Genomic DNA, 13,835 nt, shown 5'->3' with positions numbered 1-13,835 from the left:
GTTGTTGGAACTTTTAAGATTCCTTGTCCAAGATATGTTGGATATTGTCAATTTCACATGGCCAAACAAAGGCTATTTCTTCACCGAGTTGCGGGGCAAAGAGGTAAATTAATGTTCATATAAAAGCAAAATATTAATATTTTGTGTTTGTTGTATTTTACGTTAATTTTATTTGCAGTGAAGAGATTTGGGTAAATAGTTGGATGAAGATCCAATGATAGTACAAAGGCGCAAAAACATAGCAAAGCGGCTAGAACTATATCAACTTCTATAGACTGAGATCAAAGTTGTGTGAGTAAGTTATATCGGCTAGATCCATTGATTGTACAAAGGCGTAAAAACACATTACGTAACTAATGTGAACAACTTTGTACCTTAATTCATGCAAAGGCTATGTATATACAATACATTAATGTTGATGCTTTCACGTCTTTGCGCCGAAGCGCGCACGGGTCAGAATTCTAGTTAAATAAATAAATCCTGGTGCACTTTCGAACAAATTTGTTAACTCTAAGATCGATGTTTTGACTACCTATAGTGTAGGGATGCAATATGTTTTAAGTGAACAATACCAAACATACTTCCATTTGCTGTCAATGTTTCTACATGTCTTCTATTTACAAACCAATCATGTCACTCGATCAAATGATGATATCTATATAAATGGTGAAGCTTACATACAATGAATGCTAAATCTATGTCTAATTGATTGATTGATTGATTAAAAGGGGCTGATTTTTCCAGCTAATTTTAACATGAATTCAGGTACAAGGCGACGTCTTGGAGGCGCTCTTGCTTGTCTTGCAAGAGCTTCTTCATCTCCCGCGTGTATTATTGCAACCAAATCATCGAACAGTTTGTCATCTCCTCTCATTGGATCCTAATATAATTCAAAATATACATATATATATTTATATATGTAATAAAATGCTTTAAAATATGAGAATGTATAACAAAATATACCTGAACAAACACATCAGTGTGAGTTTTCCCCTCGTATAACTTCAATTCGGCTTTCACTCCTACTCTTTGGAGGCTTTCCACAAATGTTTTGCTGTAAAAGAACAGCATTTCTTTCTTTTCATGCTTTTACATGTGACTTATCAACACAACAATAAAACTAGTAATTTAGATGAGCAATTATATAAAAAATATGCCAGGGTAAACAGGTTCTGACATTTTTGATTGATTTTACGTCTTAATACGCACACATACAAATTTTAGAGCAAACATACCTGCAATCTGCTGGAATTGAATAATCTTCTGTACCGTGAAATAGGATAACTGGAGGTAAGAGAGCAATCGCACTCTTATTGTTTGGGTCTTGTACAATAATCTCGGGAGAATATTTACTTAAAGATTCCTCCCCGCCCAATATTCTGTAGTAAAAAACGAAACTTTTCACTTTTATGCTATTATTATTAGAGAAAATATGTAAAGAAATACCTCATAAATAGTGACTTGTATGGGCCTCGTGTATTCAAATGCTCTGCCATGTTAAACATATTATATCTGTAAACAGAGTATATAGAAAAAATTAATAAACAACAATACATCAAGATGTAATATAAAACCAAATGACAAGCATACCCTCCTGATAATCCAAAATAAGCTTTTATTTGTGATAAACTCCATGTAGTTTGTGTTTCGTTAGACTCTTTGATTGCTTGCTCCACAAGTGCACACGCAGCAATATGCGCACCAGCAGACTGTCCCATCAAATAAATCCTTCAAATCACAATAAACCAATTTCAAGACCCAAAATAGTAATTTCATCTTAAATAATATAAAGCATACCTGTTTGGATCACCACCATATTCAGCAATATTATTGCACACAAACGAGATGCCTCGTGAAGCATCATCAACCATTTCACTAATTGTGGCCTTGGGATAATTTCTTAAAGCAAAAGTACATAACAAAAATAAATAAAAAATCGAAATTGGATTAAAAAAAAGTTAATCATTGCATTCAATTATCAAAATACCTGTAGTCTATGCATGCCACTATGACATCTGTACCCGATAAGTGTCGTCCTAAAAGAGAACCCCAAGCTTTATACCTACACGTACCATAAGTTATTGAAAATTTAAAATTTATAATATAATTTTATAAAAAAGACTCACCCTATTACCCATGCTCCTCCAGTGATGAAAGCAATGACGGGTTTTGGATGGTCGTTCTTCTCATCACTTTTAGGTAAGTATATGTCAAGTCTGCAATCATTAGCAGCACCTTTTAATACTTTTCACATAAAACTCTGTTACAAACAAAACTACAAATTAGCATGATCATAAAGCATACTTATTCCTGGGTTGATCACCAAAAACAATATCCCGCCGTATCTGACTTGAGAAATAATAGTAATAAGCAACTGCAACAATTAAGCAGTCATGTGACATTAAGGTAATCAAAAAGACAAAAAACAAATGTAAACATAATCACATAAAAAGTTAGGGTAACTTGATATTATTAACAAGGGAGGAATGATCTGAGGCACGCACCAACGTTACAAACCTTGAAGTACACCTGGCATAATTAGGAAAGCATAACATTGTAGAGAAAGAAACCCGGTGATCCATTTATAGCCTGACCTGAAGAAAGAAAAGAATAAAGGAAGCACGTCAACAACAAAGATTTGTTATATTGTTATTCACAGGTGATTAGCATAATCATAGTCATATATAACAGTGAGATAATGTAAAGAAATTAATGCATAATTGTTATGTTATGGACTTATGGATACCATAAGCTTATACATTGCCAATAATCATCATTAGGGCTGTAAATAAACCGAGCATTCGGCAAACTGTTCGTAAATTAACTAAATGAACAAACATGAACAACAAATTTCATATAATAAATGAACAGCGAATATCATATAACAAAATGAACAAACAGAAACAAGGGATTTCGTTCAATAAACTAAACAAATGAATATGAACAGAGGCCATGATCGCTCTATTGTTTTCGTAAACGTTCGATAATGTGTTCGGTTACGTTCATTTAAGTCCGTTTATGTTCAGAAATTTTAACTTTTTTGTTCATTATAGGTTTTTAATACTTTTGATGACTTTTCTAATCTTATCATATAGACTTAACCAAAACTATTAACTATAAACAAAATTATTTCTATATGAGTTTTATGTGATTAATTTATATGTAAAATTAACATATGAATATGAATGCTAAAAGCCTAAAAAACATCAACACAAACCTGGTAGCCAGCTTAACCGTTGACACTAACCAATTTCGGTTAGCCAATACAGATAAAGCATTTTTTGTGTTCATTTGTGTCCGTGAAACGTGTTCACCTGCTTAATTGTTAACAAACGAACACAAACTTGGTAGCCGGAACAAACCGTTGACACTATCAAATAGACAAATAAAACATTGTTTGTGTTAATTTGTGTTCGTGAACCGTTCACGAACAAGTTCATTTTCTTAATGAACAAACATGAACAAGGCCTCGTTCAATTCAGTTCGTTTACAGTCCTAAATTCATCATTCAATGCATAATCAGATCCTAAACTTTACAAATAGACAATCATCTAAACTAATCACTAACTCTAACTATACACTAAACCAGTAACATCATTCCATTTTCAAGCCCTAATTTCACTAAAATCAAATTCACCTGATATATCCAAACACTTTACCCCCAAACTTAACACCAGAAGCCTTCTCCTCATCACTCCGGCCACCACTACTCCAAAAAAAACCTTCGTCCGCCGGCAGGAACATCCGTCAGATCCGACTCACTAACGGCACGCCGACGCCGTTGCTGATAGTTAACGGAACTCGTCGACGCTAACGGAGGTATGATTAACGGTTTGGATTCAATTGACAAATTAGGCAGATCGTCACCGTCGTAGTGGATTGAGTTCAGTAAGACTGGTGAAGTGATTGGCATGGTTGAAGGCTGTGGTGGTGGTTTGATTGAGATAGGGAGGATGTGTGAGTGCATTTTGGATATATATAATGATTTACGCATAATTGTAATAATAATAAATTAATAATAATAATAATAATAATAATAAGAGTAAAATGGAGGAAAAGATGGAATTGAACTGATGGAAAGAAGAATAATTAGGGTTTGCAGAGACGGAGAAGAAAGATTATTGTTGGTTTGATTTATTTGGACACGTGGCGGGGTTTGACTGGATGTTAGAGAAAGGGGCCAGCTGACAGTATGGGTGCACCTTGGCGTGAAGGGGTATATATATATATATGGGTTAGGTTGAAATAAAAATCATTTGATTTGAGAAAACTCTAAAACTCATTCTCAATCATATGTTTTAATTAAAGATTAAATCTTGTGATCCATAATTAAAGTTAATAAAAAATGTTAATAAAAATATAATTTTTTCTCTCTCTAAAAACATCTAAAAAATTAGTAAAAAAATATTAAAAAATAGCAAAACAATTTTTTTTAATGTTTCGATGTTTTGTATTAAATGTTACAACATATATTACATGTAACAAAAAAAAACGATGTTACATAAGGTTTTCGCGGGTTTTCACAACTCAAGTGGGTTTTCATATGCTAGTTTTAGAGTCCATGTAACACACGGAATGATATAAATAATAAAGTTACAAGTAAAACAAATAATTACATAATGTATATGAAAAAATGTATTACATCTATGTTTATATCTATAACATGTGTACATAAATTGATTTTATTTATATCACAAAGTGATTTTTTTAAATGAACTCAATAAAAAAAAAGGTATATGGAAAAATATACTCGAGAACACTCCTATTGAAAATTTCATTCTTAGTATCATATGAAAGAATTTCGGTTATGAATTAATTTCGAGAAGATTACTTCTCATACAAAAGTAGTTATGATCGCTCAGCCTAAATATAGATGGAGCGTTACATTTATTGATAAGTATATCAATTTACCACCCATAGAAGGAAATGAGAACGTTAAATTGTAACAACGTATGCTCTTCAAGAACCATGATTATACGTGCTACACTTGAAAAGAATTTTGATAAGTTTGAGGGGGCTTATCGATTTTGTCATGATGTCAAAATAAAAAATAACATGTTAACCTATTCAATTTTGTGAATATTTTGCTCATTTGAACAAAATTTTGCATAGTCGAGGGGAAAATAGTCCATTTGTCAAATCCCGAATCTTTTGATTATTTTCAAAAATGTCATTGAAAATAAATCTGAAATCCGAGTCATGTTTAAAATTGTAACTTTCTCTGTTTGACATTTTTGAGTCAATATTTTGAATCCGTAACAACTTGACCACAAATTTATTTGCATTCTCTGACTTTTAAAAATACTTAGATTGTCCATTTTTGACCAGTAACAAAATTTGAGTCAGGTGTAGTTAACTTGTACCAAACAATATATTTACCAACTTTTGATCTATTACAATCAAATTTAAGTTTCAAAAAAAAAAAACCATAACAATCCTTGATAATAAAACAACCAAAAACTGGATCGGATTTTAAGCATATATTTATAATTTAGTGATTAAAAAATCGCTTTGTAAAATATATATAGTTTACTAAATTAATAAAAAAATAAATTAATAGATTTAAAACATATTTTTATAATTTATAAATTTATAGAACAATTTACAAAATAGTAATTAGAATAATAATTGTTAAATGGATTTATTTTAAAATAATGGATTGAATTTTAAACATATATTTATAATTTAATGATTAAAAAAATCGCTTTGTAAAATGAAAGCATATTTCAAGTTATGTTTTTCTTTACAATCTTCAACAATATACATAGTATAATATGTTAACGATAACATTTGAAATTATATTGTTTACAATCTTTAACAAACATGGTTTTTTTGTTGATTTTTGGATTTCAATAAGTATATTTTGAAAATTATAGTAACATAATATGCTAATATTTATTTTTATTAATTAAAATGTATGGCTATAATATAAATAGAATTTAAAAAGAAAGTGAATAATCATTTTCTATGACAGATATTAGATTAATTAAGATTTAGTTTAGGAGAGAAAAAAATTGTGGGGTTTAACCACAAAGCGACATGTGTCACAATTATTTTCTTTTATTAGAATAGGTAGATATATATATATTATTGGTAAAGAATCTCGCATGTAAATATATTGTTTCAGGGAGATGTTCAAGGTCGATTCCTCGATCGTTGTGAGAGCGTACTCCTGATATGCGGGAACAAGATGGAATCTGTAAACCCTCGCCCCCTGTCGGGCGAACTCGGAATTAAAGTTCTGATTCGTCCCTTCACCCGAATGTCTTTCGAACTAGCCCAAACGAGAATCAAATATACGTCTCTACTTTGGAAGGGCAGACATCTTACCAATAGACCAACTTTCAAGACTACTCATTGATGATATAGACAAACTCTTTTAATTTTTATATTTTTGTTGCTTTCTTATAATTGAAGTTTGATCATTTGAATCATAACTTTGCTGAGATGGCCTTTTTTTATTTTAAGGGTTTGGTCATTTTAACCGTAGTGTTTTGTAATTTTGGTTTTCGATTTTCTTGGTTTGAGTATTTCTCGTATGAAATGTACCAAATTTAATTAGAAGATGGTAAAATGAACCGAAAATGGAGTTTTAAGAAGACGAAAGGTTATCGGTTTGGGTTTCGTGTATCTCATTTTGTTTTACTAAGTTTTTTAATGTGCTATATGTTTAATGAGCTATAAAAAAAATAAATTTTATAGAAAATACAGGTAAATTTTGTTTCTTTTTTTTTTTAACCGGGTTGAAATTTCTAGAATTGAGAACTAGCCCTCTAATTTGGTTTTGGGATTAAATGTGGACTGAAACTAGTGGTGGACCTACATTGAAAGAAAGAATAGGTAGTCATTCTTAATAAAAAAATTATGTTATTTATTTGTTTACATCCCGATCGTGCCATAAAATTTTGATTAAACAGTCTGATCGCCCTCTGCAACCCCCTAAAGAAAATCAATGACTTTTTGTAAACAAAAAAAAAATTAGGACAAAGGTGTTTAAGATGTTAAGTACTAAAGTAATGATACTTTTTTGTTTTAAGATTTAGATATATAAATTAAATCTTTTGACAGCAAAGATGAGTTTTAAAAAAACCACTTTTGTCAGTACAAGATCATGTCTTCTCTCCTTCTATTAAACATACCAGTTTGTAAAGTGAATTTATTAAATAACAAAAGTTTATAGAAAAAGATAGGTACAAGGAAGATGATGATTGATAGCATTATCATGATAAGGGTGTCCATCGCTTAGATAACAAATCACGGGTCTCGATTGGAAAATGAATAAAAAAAACCTTTTACTTGTTCATATATATAGTAGTAAGATTAAGGTTTTAAAAATGTTAACAAAGATAGAGAGGTGACCCATTATATGGAAAGTCAAAATTAGTGAGGAAAATATAGACGTACACTTCTCTTCATGTTATTGTTATGTTTCAAAACGTTAGGAAAATCTAGCAACATAGATATTAAGCTAAATACATATGTTGTAAGTCATAAAAATATTACAAGTCATTTTTTTTATTTTCACCTTTCACCAACAACATATAGAAGTTCAAAAACAAAACAGGGAAAAAAAGAGACGGAACATAAAAGAGATACATAAACAAGACATGAAGACAAAGAAAAACATGGACAAAAGACTTGTCCAAACAGGGTGTCTTTAGGTTGTTAAAGTAGGTTGGTTGAAGATGATGTTACTTTTGTTTCTATTTTTTCAAAACAAGTTAACCCTAACATCATCACGTCAACTTAAAACCCTCATTTCCTCCATGAATTTTCAAAGCTGATATAAAACCCCCTCTAATTTCTTATATGACGGACTAACAGTATATATTATAAGTAGAACAAGCCAACAATACCCATAAAATCACAAAAGAGCCCCGCTGATTGGCTATATACATTGTAGATGTGGTCTTTAATTGGTTGGTTTGACGCAATGCTATGTGCGTCTTGGTGCCCACGTAAGGGAGTTGCGTATTACCTAAAGCACAAGTGTGAAAGAATTGTTTTTTTAATTTTTATTAAATAGTATATTTGGTTGATGAAAGTTTATTTTTATAGATTTATGTTCTCATTTTGGATATTAAACGTTTAAAGTTTTAGATTTATAAATTAAATATTTAAGATGAAAACAATGAGTTATGGAAAAGCTAAGAGACTTTAAAAACTTTCTACTTTCTGATATGGGAGCTAGCCAATTGTTAATGTTCTGTCATGAATATAATACCGTCATTTAAAAAAAAAATCTTTTAGTTTATTATACCAGTTTATAATTTATTTTTTTCTAGAACAGCGACTTTCTTGTATTTAGGCTAGCGTTATCTCTGAATTTGGAAAGCATCGATTCTGTGTGGGAACATATTTAAATATAAAAAAACGTTTTTTAATGTTATAGCAATATGATAATTATATTAAAAAAAAATTGTTATGATGATATAGCATTATAACCATGTCGGGAACATATTTAAAGATGATAAAAATGTCCATGTTGTAGATGACACCAAATCACGGGACCCTTTTGTTGCTTTATGTATACAAAAAGCGAAATTACTCATTATACAAAAAGCGAAATTACTCATATTGGCAAAAACAGTTAAACAACCAGTTCTTTTACAGTTTTATTATCAGGGAAAAAAATAAAACAAAAATGAGAAACGTGAAAATGATTTGTGATAAAAGAAAATCTTTTGAAAAAATAAAATAAAATAAATCATAACTCCAAATTTAAATATAAAAATGAAAAAATTTTAAAAACTAATGTTTCCTCATCATTCCCATTTAAAAAAAAACCGACGAAAAGACACAATGCCAAGGAAAAAGACGCAGTTACGAAAATAAACAAAAAACACAATGACATTAATAGATCGCAAAATATAGCACAATGCCAAACAAAATATAACACAATATCAAGAAAAAAAAGATATTAAGAAAAAATACACAATCAGTAACGAAAAATAAACACAAAACACAATGATAAATAAAAAGATACAGCGATCTTTTTCCCTTAAACATTGTGTCTTTTTTTTAGAACGAGAAAGACGGTGGAAACATTATTGTGTTTTTTACTTTTTTTTCGTTTTTTTATTAAACTTTGAGTTATGATTTTTCTTATTAATTTATTTATTTTATGAGTTTTTTGTGCGGTTATAAATCTTTCCCATCCTTTTTATTTTTGTCCATCTTAGTAAAATAACTTGGCATTTTATTATCATAGGGCAATTACATATATCCCCTTGTTAAATTCAAGTATTACATATATAGCCAACCCTAAAACTTTATTATATATATCCTCTTTGTTAAAACTAAAATGATCAAAGATACCCATTTTGATTTATTTTATGTTAAATAAATTATAAATGTACCCTTTTATTATATTTTTTGTTCTTGCCCTTTTTTTTTCACTGGACCAGACAAAAGCCATAGTTCTTCTTGACGTCCACCACTCGCCGGAAAAAACGCCCAAGAACCCCAAGCCTACTCATCCTTTCACACATCTCCGAACACCTCCGAAAACGAAAAAATCACCGAAGATTTCCATATCTGAAACGAACAAGAACCGTGTCGGAAATAGAAGATGCATTTGACAATATCTGAAACATAGGATTTCCACTCCCCCGATTCTACAGTAAATTTATACCTATTTTATGACATTTTTAATTCCTTATTTTTTGTCACTCTTTCTCCAATAATTTAATGCCCTTTTCATCGAATTGACGAAGATAAAAAAACGTCATCTTCATCATTCTTTTGTTTTTGGTTACAGGAAAATCGTAGGGTGGTCCGGAGATGTCATCGACTTGAAATATCACTTTAGATGTGATGAAGATGAAGAACGATTGTGGATGAGAATGAAGATAGCCAATATTTTCTTGTTAGTTTAAAAGGGGTATTTGGTTTTAGTGTAAATTTTATAAATCAAGAGGATATATGTAATTTAAATTTTGAATTAAGTATATATGTAATTGGGTTCCTTATAAGGGATATATGCAATTCTCCCGATTTTCATCCCTTTAAATATATTACTCCTTCCGTTTCATTAGAAGTGTTCATATTTCATTTTTTATTTGTCTCATTACAAATGTCCACTTTCAAAAGTTATTAGCAAATTTACCCTTAAATCACACAAAAACTAGGATTAAAAACGACATTGATGGACCCAATTTCCAAGAGTATTGTTGTAATTTAGCAAATAAAAAAAGTAATCATTCAATCCATCTTAAACATTATGTTTTTCAAACTAAGACAATTCTAATGAGACGGAGGAAGTAATAGATAGTCTTTTGACTATTTGATTAAAGTTGATTATCTTAAACATCACATCATCAGTAGAAAAAATCATTAACACCACCAAACATTGACAATTCAACAAAGTATTTGCTCCTCGGATTCAATCTTTGAATCAAGCATTAACTCGGAAATTGTATTGATTCTACATGCACGCCGCATACACACATTGCGCCTTGCTTAACCTATGCTAAACTCGCCTTAACACGCCTTGAGCCGTGGCCATAATATACGATAAAGCTAGTTAAACCAAGTAAGGAAATAATAATTAAAAGAAAAAACATATAACCTTAGGCATGTTTACCATATGAAAAAATATATAAAACCTGTGTATGTCTCATAACACATACATAGCACAAACAGACCATAAAACAAGGACAATCGTATTGTATCCCACATGTCCAACTTCAAAACATCCGATAAGCTTATTTTATAACATTAAAAAAAATCTTAAAATAGACTGTGACACTCGCATACATAACTTTAAAAAGATGCTCTTTTTTACTCCAAGTCTTAAAATTCAAGGAACAACACAAATGCAACTTGTTGAAGGAAAACAAAGGTTCCTTTTTTGTAATCTAAATGCATCATCCAAGCTTCACTGTCCATCAAAATCATAATCAAATCAAGCAGTTACAATGAACAAAACGGTGCAAAACGAACGCAAAAGTCACATACCGCTATCATTCGTCCACCTCAGCTCGGATTTGTTTCAACAACTCCTCCTTATAATCATCGAACGTACCATCAAACTCTTCCACAACTCCATTGTCCACAATCCAAATTTGACTCTTTTCTTCATCATCACAAACACGCGATATCAGTCTAGAATCATGACTAACAAGAACCACACCACCAGTAAACTCATCAAGCGCATCAGCAAGCGCGTCAATGCTCTGCATATCCAAATGATTCGTGGGCTCATCGAGTAGCAGAATATGCGGTTTCGACATCGAAATCGAAGTGAACACAACACGGGCTTTTTGTCCACCGGATAGTTTGGAAATCGGGCTTAGATGATTATGACTCGGAAGCCCGAATTTACCGAGCTTAGCCCGAACCGCTTCTTGTTTACTAAAACCCTCTTGTTCGGGATGTAAACGAAGTAGATACTGAACTGGCGTTTCACCCATGGTCAACAGGTCAACAAAATGCTGTGAATATCTCCCGATTCTTAACTTTTGGCTGCGTCTTACTTCACCCTCAGTTGGGTTTAAGTCACCAGCAAGAAGGTTTAACAAAGTTGACTTTCCCGCTCCATTGGGTCCCACAATGGCGACACGTGTACCCATATCGATCCCGACATCAACATCAGATAGCCTGAAATCTTCTCTTCCAGGATAACTAAAACTCACATCAATAAGTTGTAACAATGGTGGTGTTAGTTCAGTAGGCTCTGGAAAATGAAATTCAACTGTATAATCTCTCCATTTCTGCGGGGCCTCGATAATCTCTTCATCTTCATCAACTTTACCCTTTGACTTTTTCTTTGCTTCTTTGACCGAAAATTTCGCCTTGTCTTTGACTTTCTCTTGTTGCTTTTGGTTCCCGGCTCGTTTTGCAGCTTTCAATTGTTTATCATATTTTTCAAAGTTTTTATTCACTTCTTTGCGACGTTGCTCGTACCCACTTTCAAAATCATCAAAATTTCCACGATAAGTGTGAAGTTTCAAATCATGAAGATGAATAATTTCGTTGCAAACCGTGTTTAAGAAGTCTCGATCGTGTGAAACAACCACAAGTGTTTTCTTCCATCTGCATAAGTATTCTTCTAACCAAAGAACTGCTCGAAGATCAAGATGATTAGTGGGTTCATCTAATAATAATAATGTCGGTTGAACAAAAAGAGCTCGGGCCAAAGATATACTCATCCTCCACCCGCCACTAAACGATCGAGTCGCACGGGTTTGCATGGCTTTTGTAAAGCCCAAACCAGCAAGAATCTTTTGAGGCTTGAGCCTCTGCTGCATCTGAGCCCATTATCTGCAACTTTTCATATAATTCAGCAAGCTTTTCTCCCGTGTCATCACCATCTTCGGGTTCATTTCCGCTTTCGCCCCCGGGGGTTTCTAGTAATGTTGCAACCTCTTGTCTAAGTTTAACCAGCTCCTCATTTGCTGAAACCACAGCTTCAAGGGCAGTTCTGTCATCTCCAACTATTTCTTGTTCAACTAACAAAACATCTATGTTTTTAGGCACGGGAATCTTTCTCCAGGCAAGAAGCTTTAACAGTGTTGACTTTCCCTTACCGTTGGGCCCCACCAACCCGTACCTCTTTCCATGAGAGATCTTAACAGTTGCATTCTTTAACAACTCTTTACCACGTGCAGAAACCGAGAAATTATCCACTGTTATATCTTTAACGTTTGCATCCGCGTCCTCTTGACCATCAAGAACAGACGCCCGACTTCCAATCACAACAGTAAACGCGTCACGGTCGTCTTTCAACGCCTCTTGTTGGGCCCGCTCCACTGCTTGAGCAATTTCCATCTCTTTTTTTTCTCGTTTTTTTAACTCCTTGTCGGTCACAGATATTTCAAGATTTTTATCAAGGGCCCGTTCTTTTCTACTGGGCTTTTTGGGTCCTTTTTGATTCTCGTCTCCTGAAAGAGATTCCACATCATCGTCTTCTTCATCATCTGATGGAGGAAGATCAATGTCGGCATAAGACTGTAACTTTGGAGGTGGTTTGGATTTAGGGTTACGGGCTGTAGAGGTTGAGGAGGTCGGTTTCTTGGCTTTATCGGGCTTTTGGTCCATGTTGGCAAGCAATTGTGAGACTGATTGCTTTTCTTTCTTTCCTTCTTTATTGGTTTGTTTACCCTTTTCTCCACCCTCATCTGTTTTCTTCTTCCCCATTGGATTAATCAAATGTCACAAACCTACAAAACAAAAAAATGTAATAATGTCACCTACATCAGATTGCCCAAAGTGGTTAATCAAATTCAAAAATAACAAGAAACCGGCATATATTCATGACAGAAAGTATGAGCACATAGAAACGCACCAAACATACGACACTTGATAAGAACATATATCAATTTCAAAAACACAAAAATGCGCCAAAAGTAAGTAGCTTGATATAAACTCATCACTAGTCAAGTATCAACTTAAATCAGTAACTTACTATGGAGCATTTGACCGCAAAGAAAACATGCTACTTTACTCAAAGTAGAAAGATATTGACTATTATAAACAAACGGTTACATATATTTATAAAGTTTAAAAGAGTATAACGAACATAGTTGTCAATAGCGAATAGCGGTCATTAGCGACAGCCTATTGTTTTACATTGAAGTACTCCACCAAAATAGTGATTATAATGAATATAATCAATAAATACCACAAAAATAGCTAAAACAAATTTAAAAAAAAAAAAAAATTGCAGATGGTGGCTATTTCATGCTAATATGTCGCTACAGAGCACTCGGCGCTAACCTGCCGCTACGCTATTCGCTATAGCAGGCGCTATTGACGATTATGTTAACAAATAAGTATTTTTCGAGACGCCAACTTACCAAAATTAAAATACAAAGAATCCTAATGGCACCAAA

The 13,835-nt window shown here is 32.5% G+C and overlaps 1 protein-coding gene and 1 pseudogene across 3 annotated transcripts; both read right to left on the bottom strand.

The window, feature by feature from the left end:
• Nucleotides 1-712: 712 nt before the first annotated feature.
• Nucleotides 713-3,812, bottom strand: LOC143573361 (isoprenylcysteine alpha-carbonyl methylesterase ICME-like). 2 transcript variants are annotated; one of them, XM_077058260.1, is made up of 11 exons: nucleotides 3,638-3,812; nucleotides 2,518-2,594; nucleotides 2,305-2,374; nucleotides 2,127-2,216; nucleotides 1,988-2,062; nucleotides 1,798-1,899; nucleotides 1,591-1,728; nucleotides 1,447-1,512; nucleotides 1,236-1,379; nucleotides 964-1,054; nucleotides 713-880 (listed from the first exon to the last, which is right to left on the bottom strand). In XM_077058260.1, exons 1-11 carry the CDS (start codon nucleotides 3,742-3,744, stop codon nucleotides 722-724), a joined length of 1,119 nt encoding a protein of 372 aa, XP_076914375.1. In that variant the 5' UTR covers nucleotides 3,745-3,812; the 3' UTR covers nucleotides 713-721. The 2 variants fall into 2 exon arrangements, with proteins under 2 accessions (XP_076914375.1, XP_076914383.1); XM_077058268.1 differs by lacking the exon at nucleotides 2,305-2,374 and having other exon boundaries at nucleotides 3,638-3,772.
• Nucleotides 3,813-10,834: 7,022 nt separating this feature from the next.
• On the bottom strand, nucleotides 10,835-13,196 carry LOC143573968 (ABC transporter F family member 4 pseudogene; annotated as a pseudogene). Its single transcript, XR_013142509.1, has 2 exons — nucleotides 10,956-13,196; nucleotides 10,835-10,877 (listed from the first exon to the last, which is right to left on the bottom strand). The product of XR_013142509.1 is annotated as an ABC transporter F family member 4 pseudogene (transcript).
• Between the last annotated feature and the right edge of the window lie 639 nt (nucleotides 13,197-13,835).

This window comes from Bidens hawaiensis, unplaced genomic scaffold, assembly GCF_021521415.1.
Source record: "Bidens hawaiensis isolate Kalapana, Puna unplaced genomic scaffold, B.hawaiensis_p1.1 tig00001382_1, whole genome shotgun sequence".
NCBI classification, from domain to species: Eukaryota; Viridiplantae; Streptophyta; class Magnoliopsida; order Asterales; family Asteraceae; genus Bidens; species Bidens hawaiensis.
Note: the sequence above shows the minus strand (reverse complement) of the source record. Positions and strands in the feature narration are given on the sequence as shown.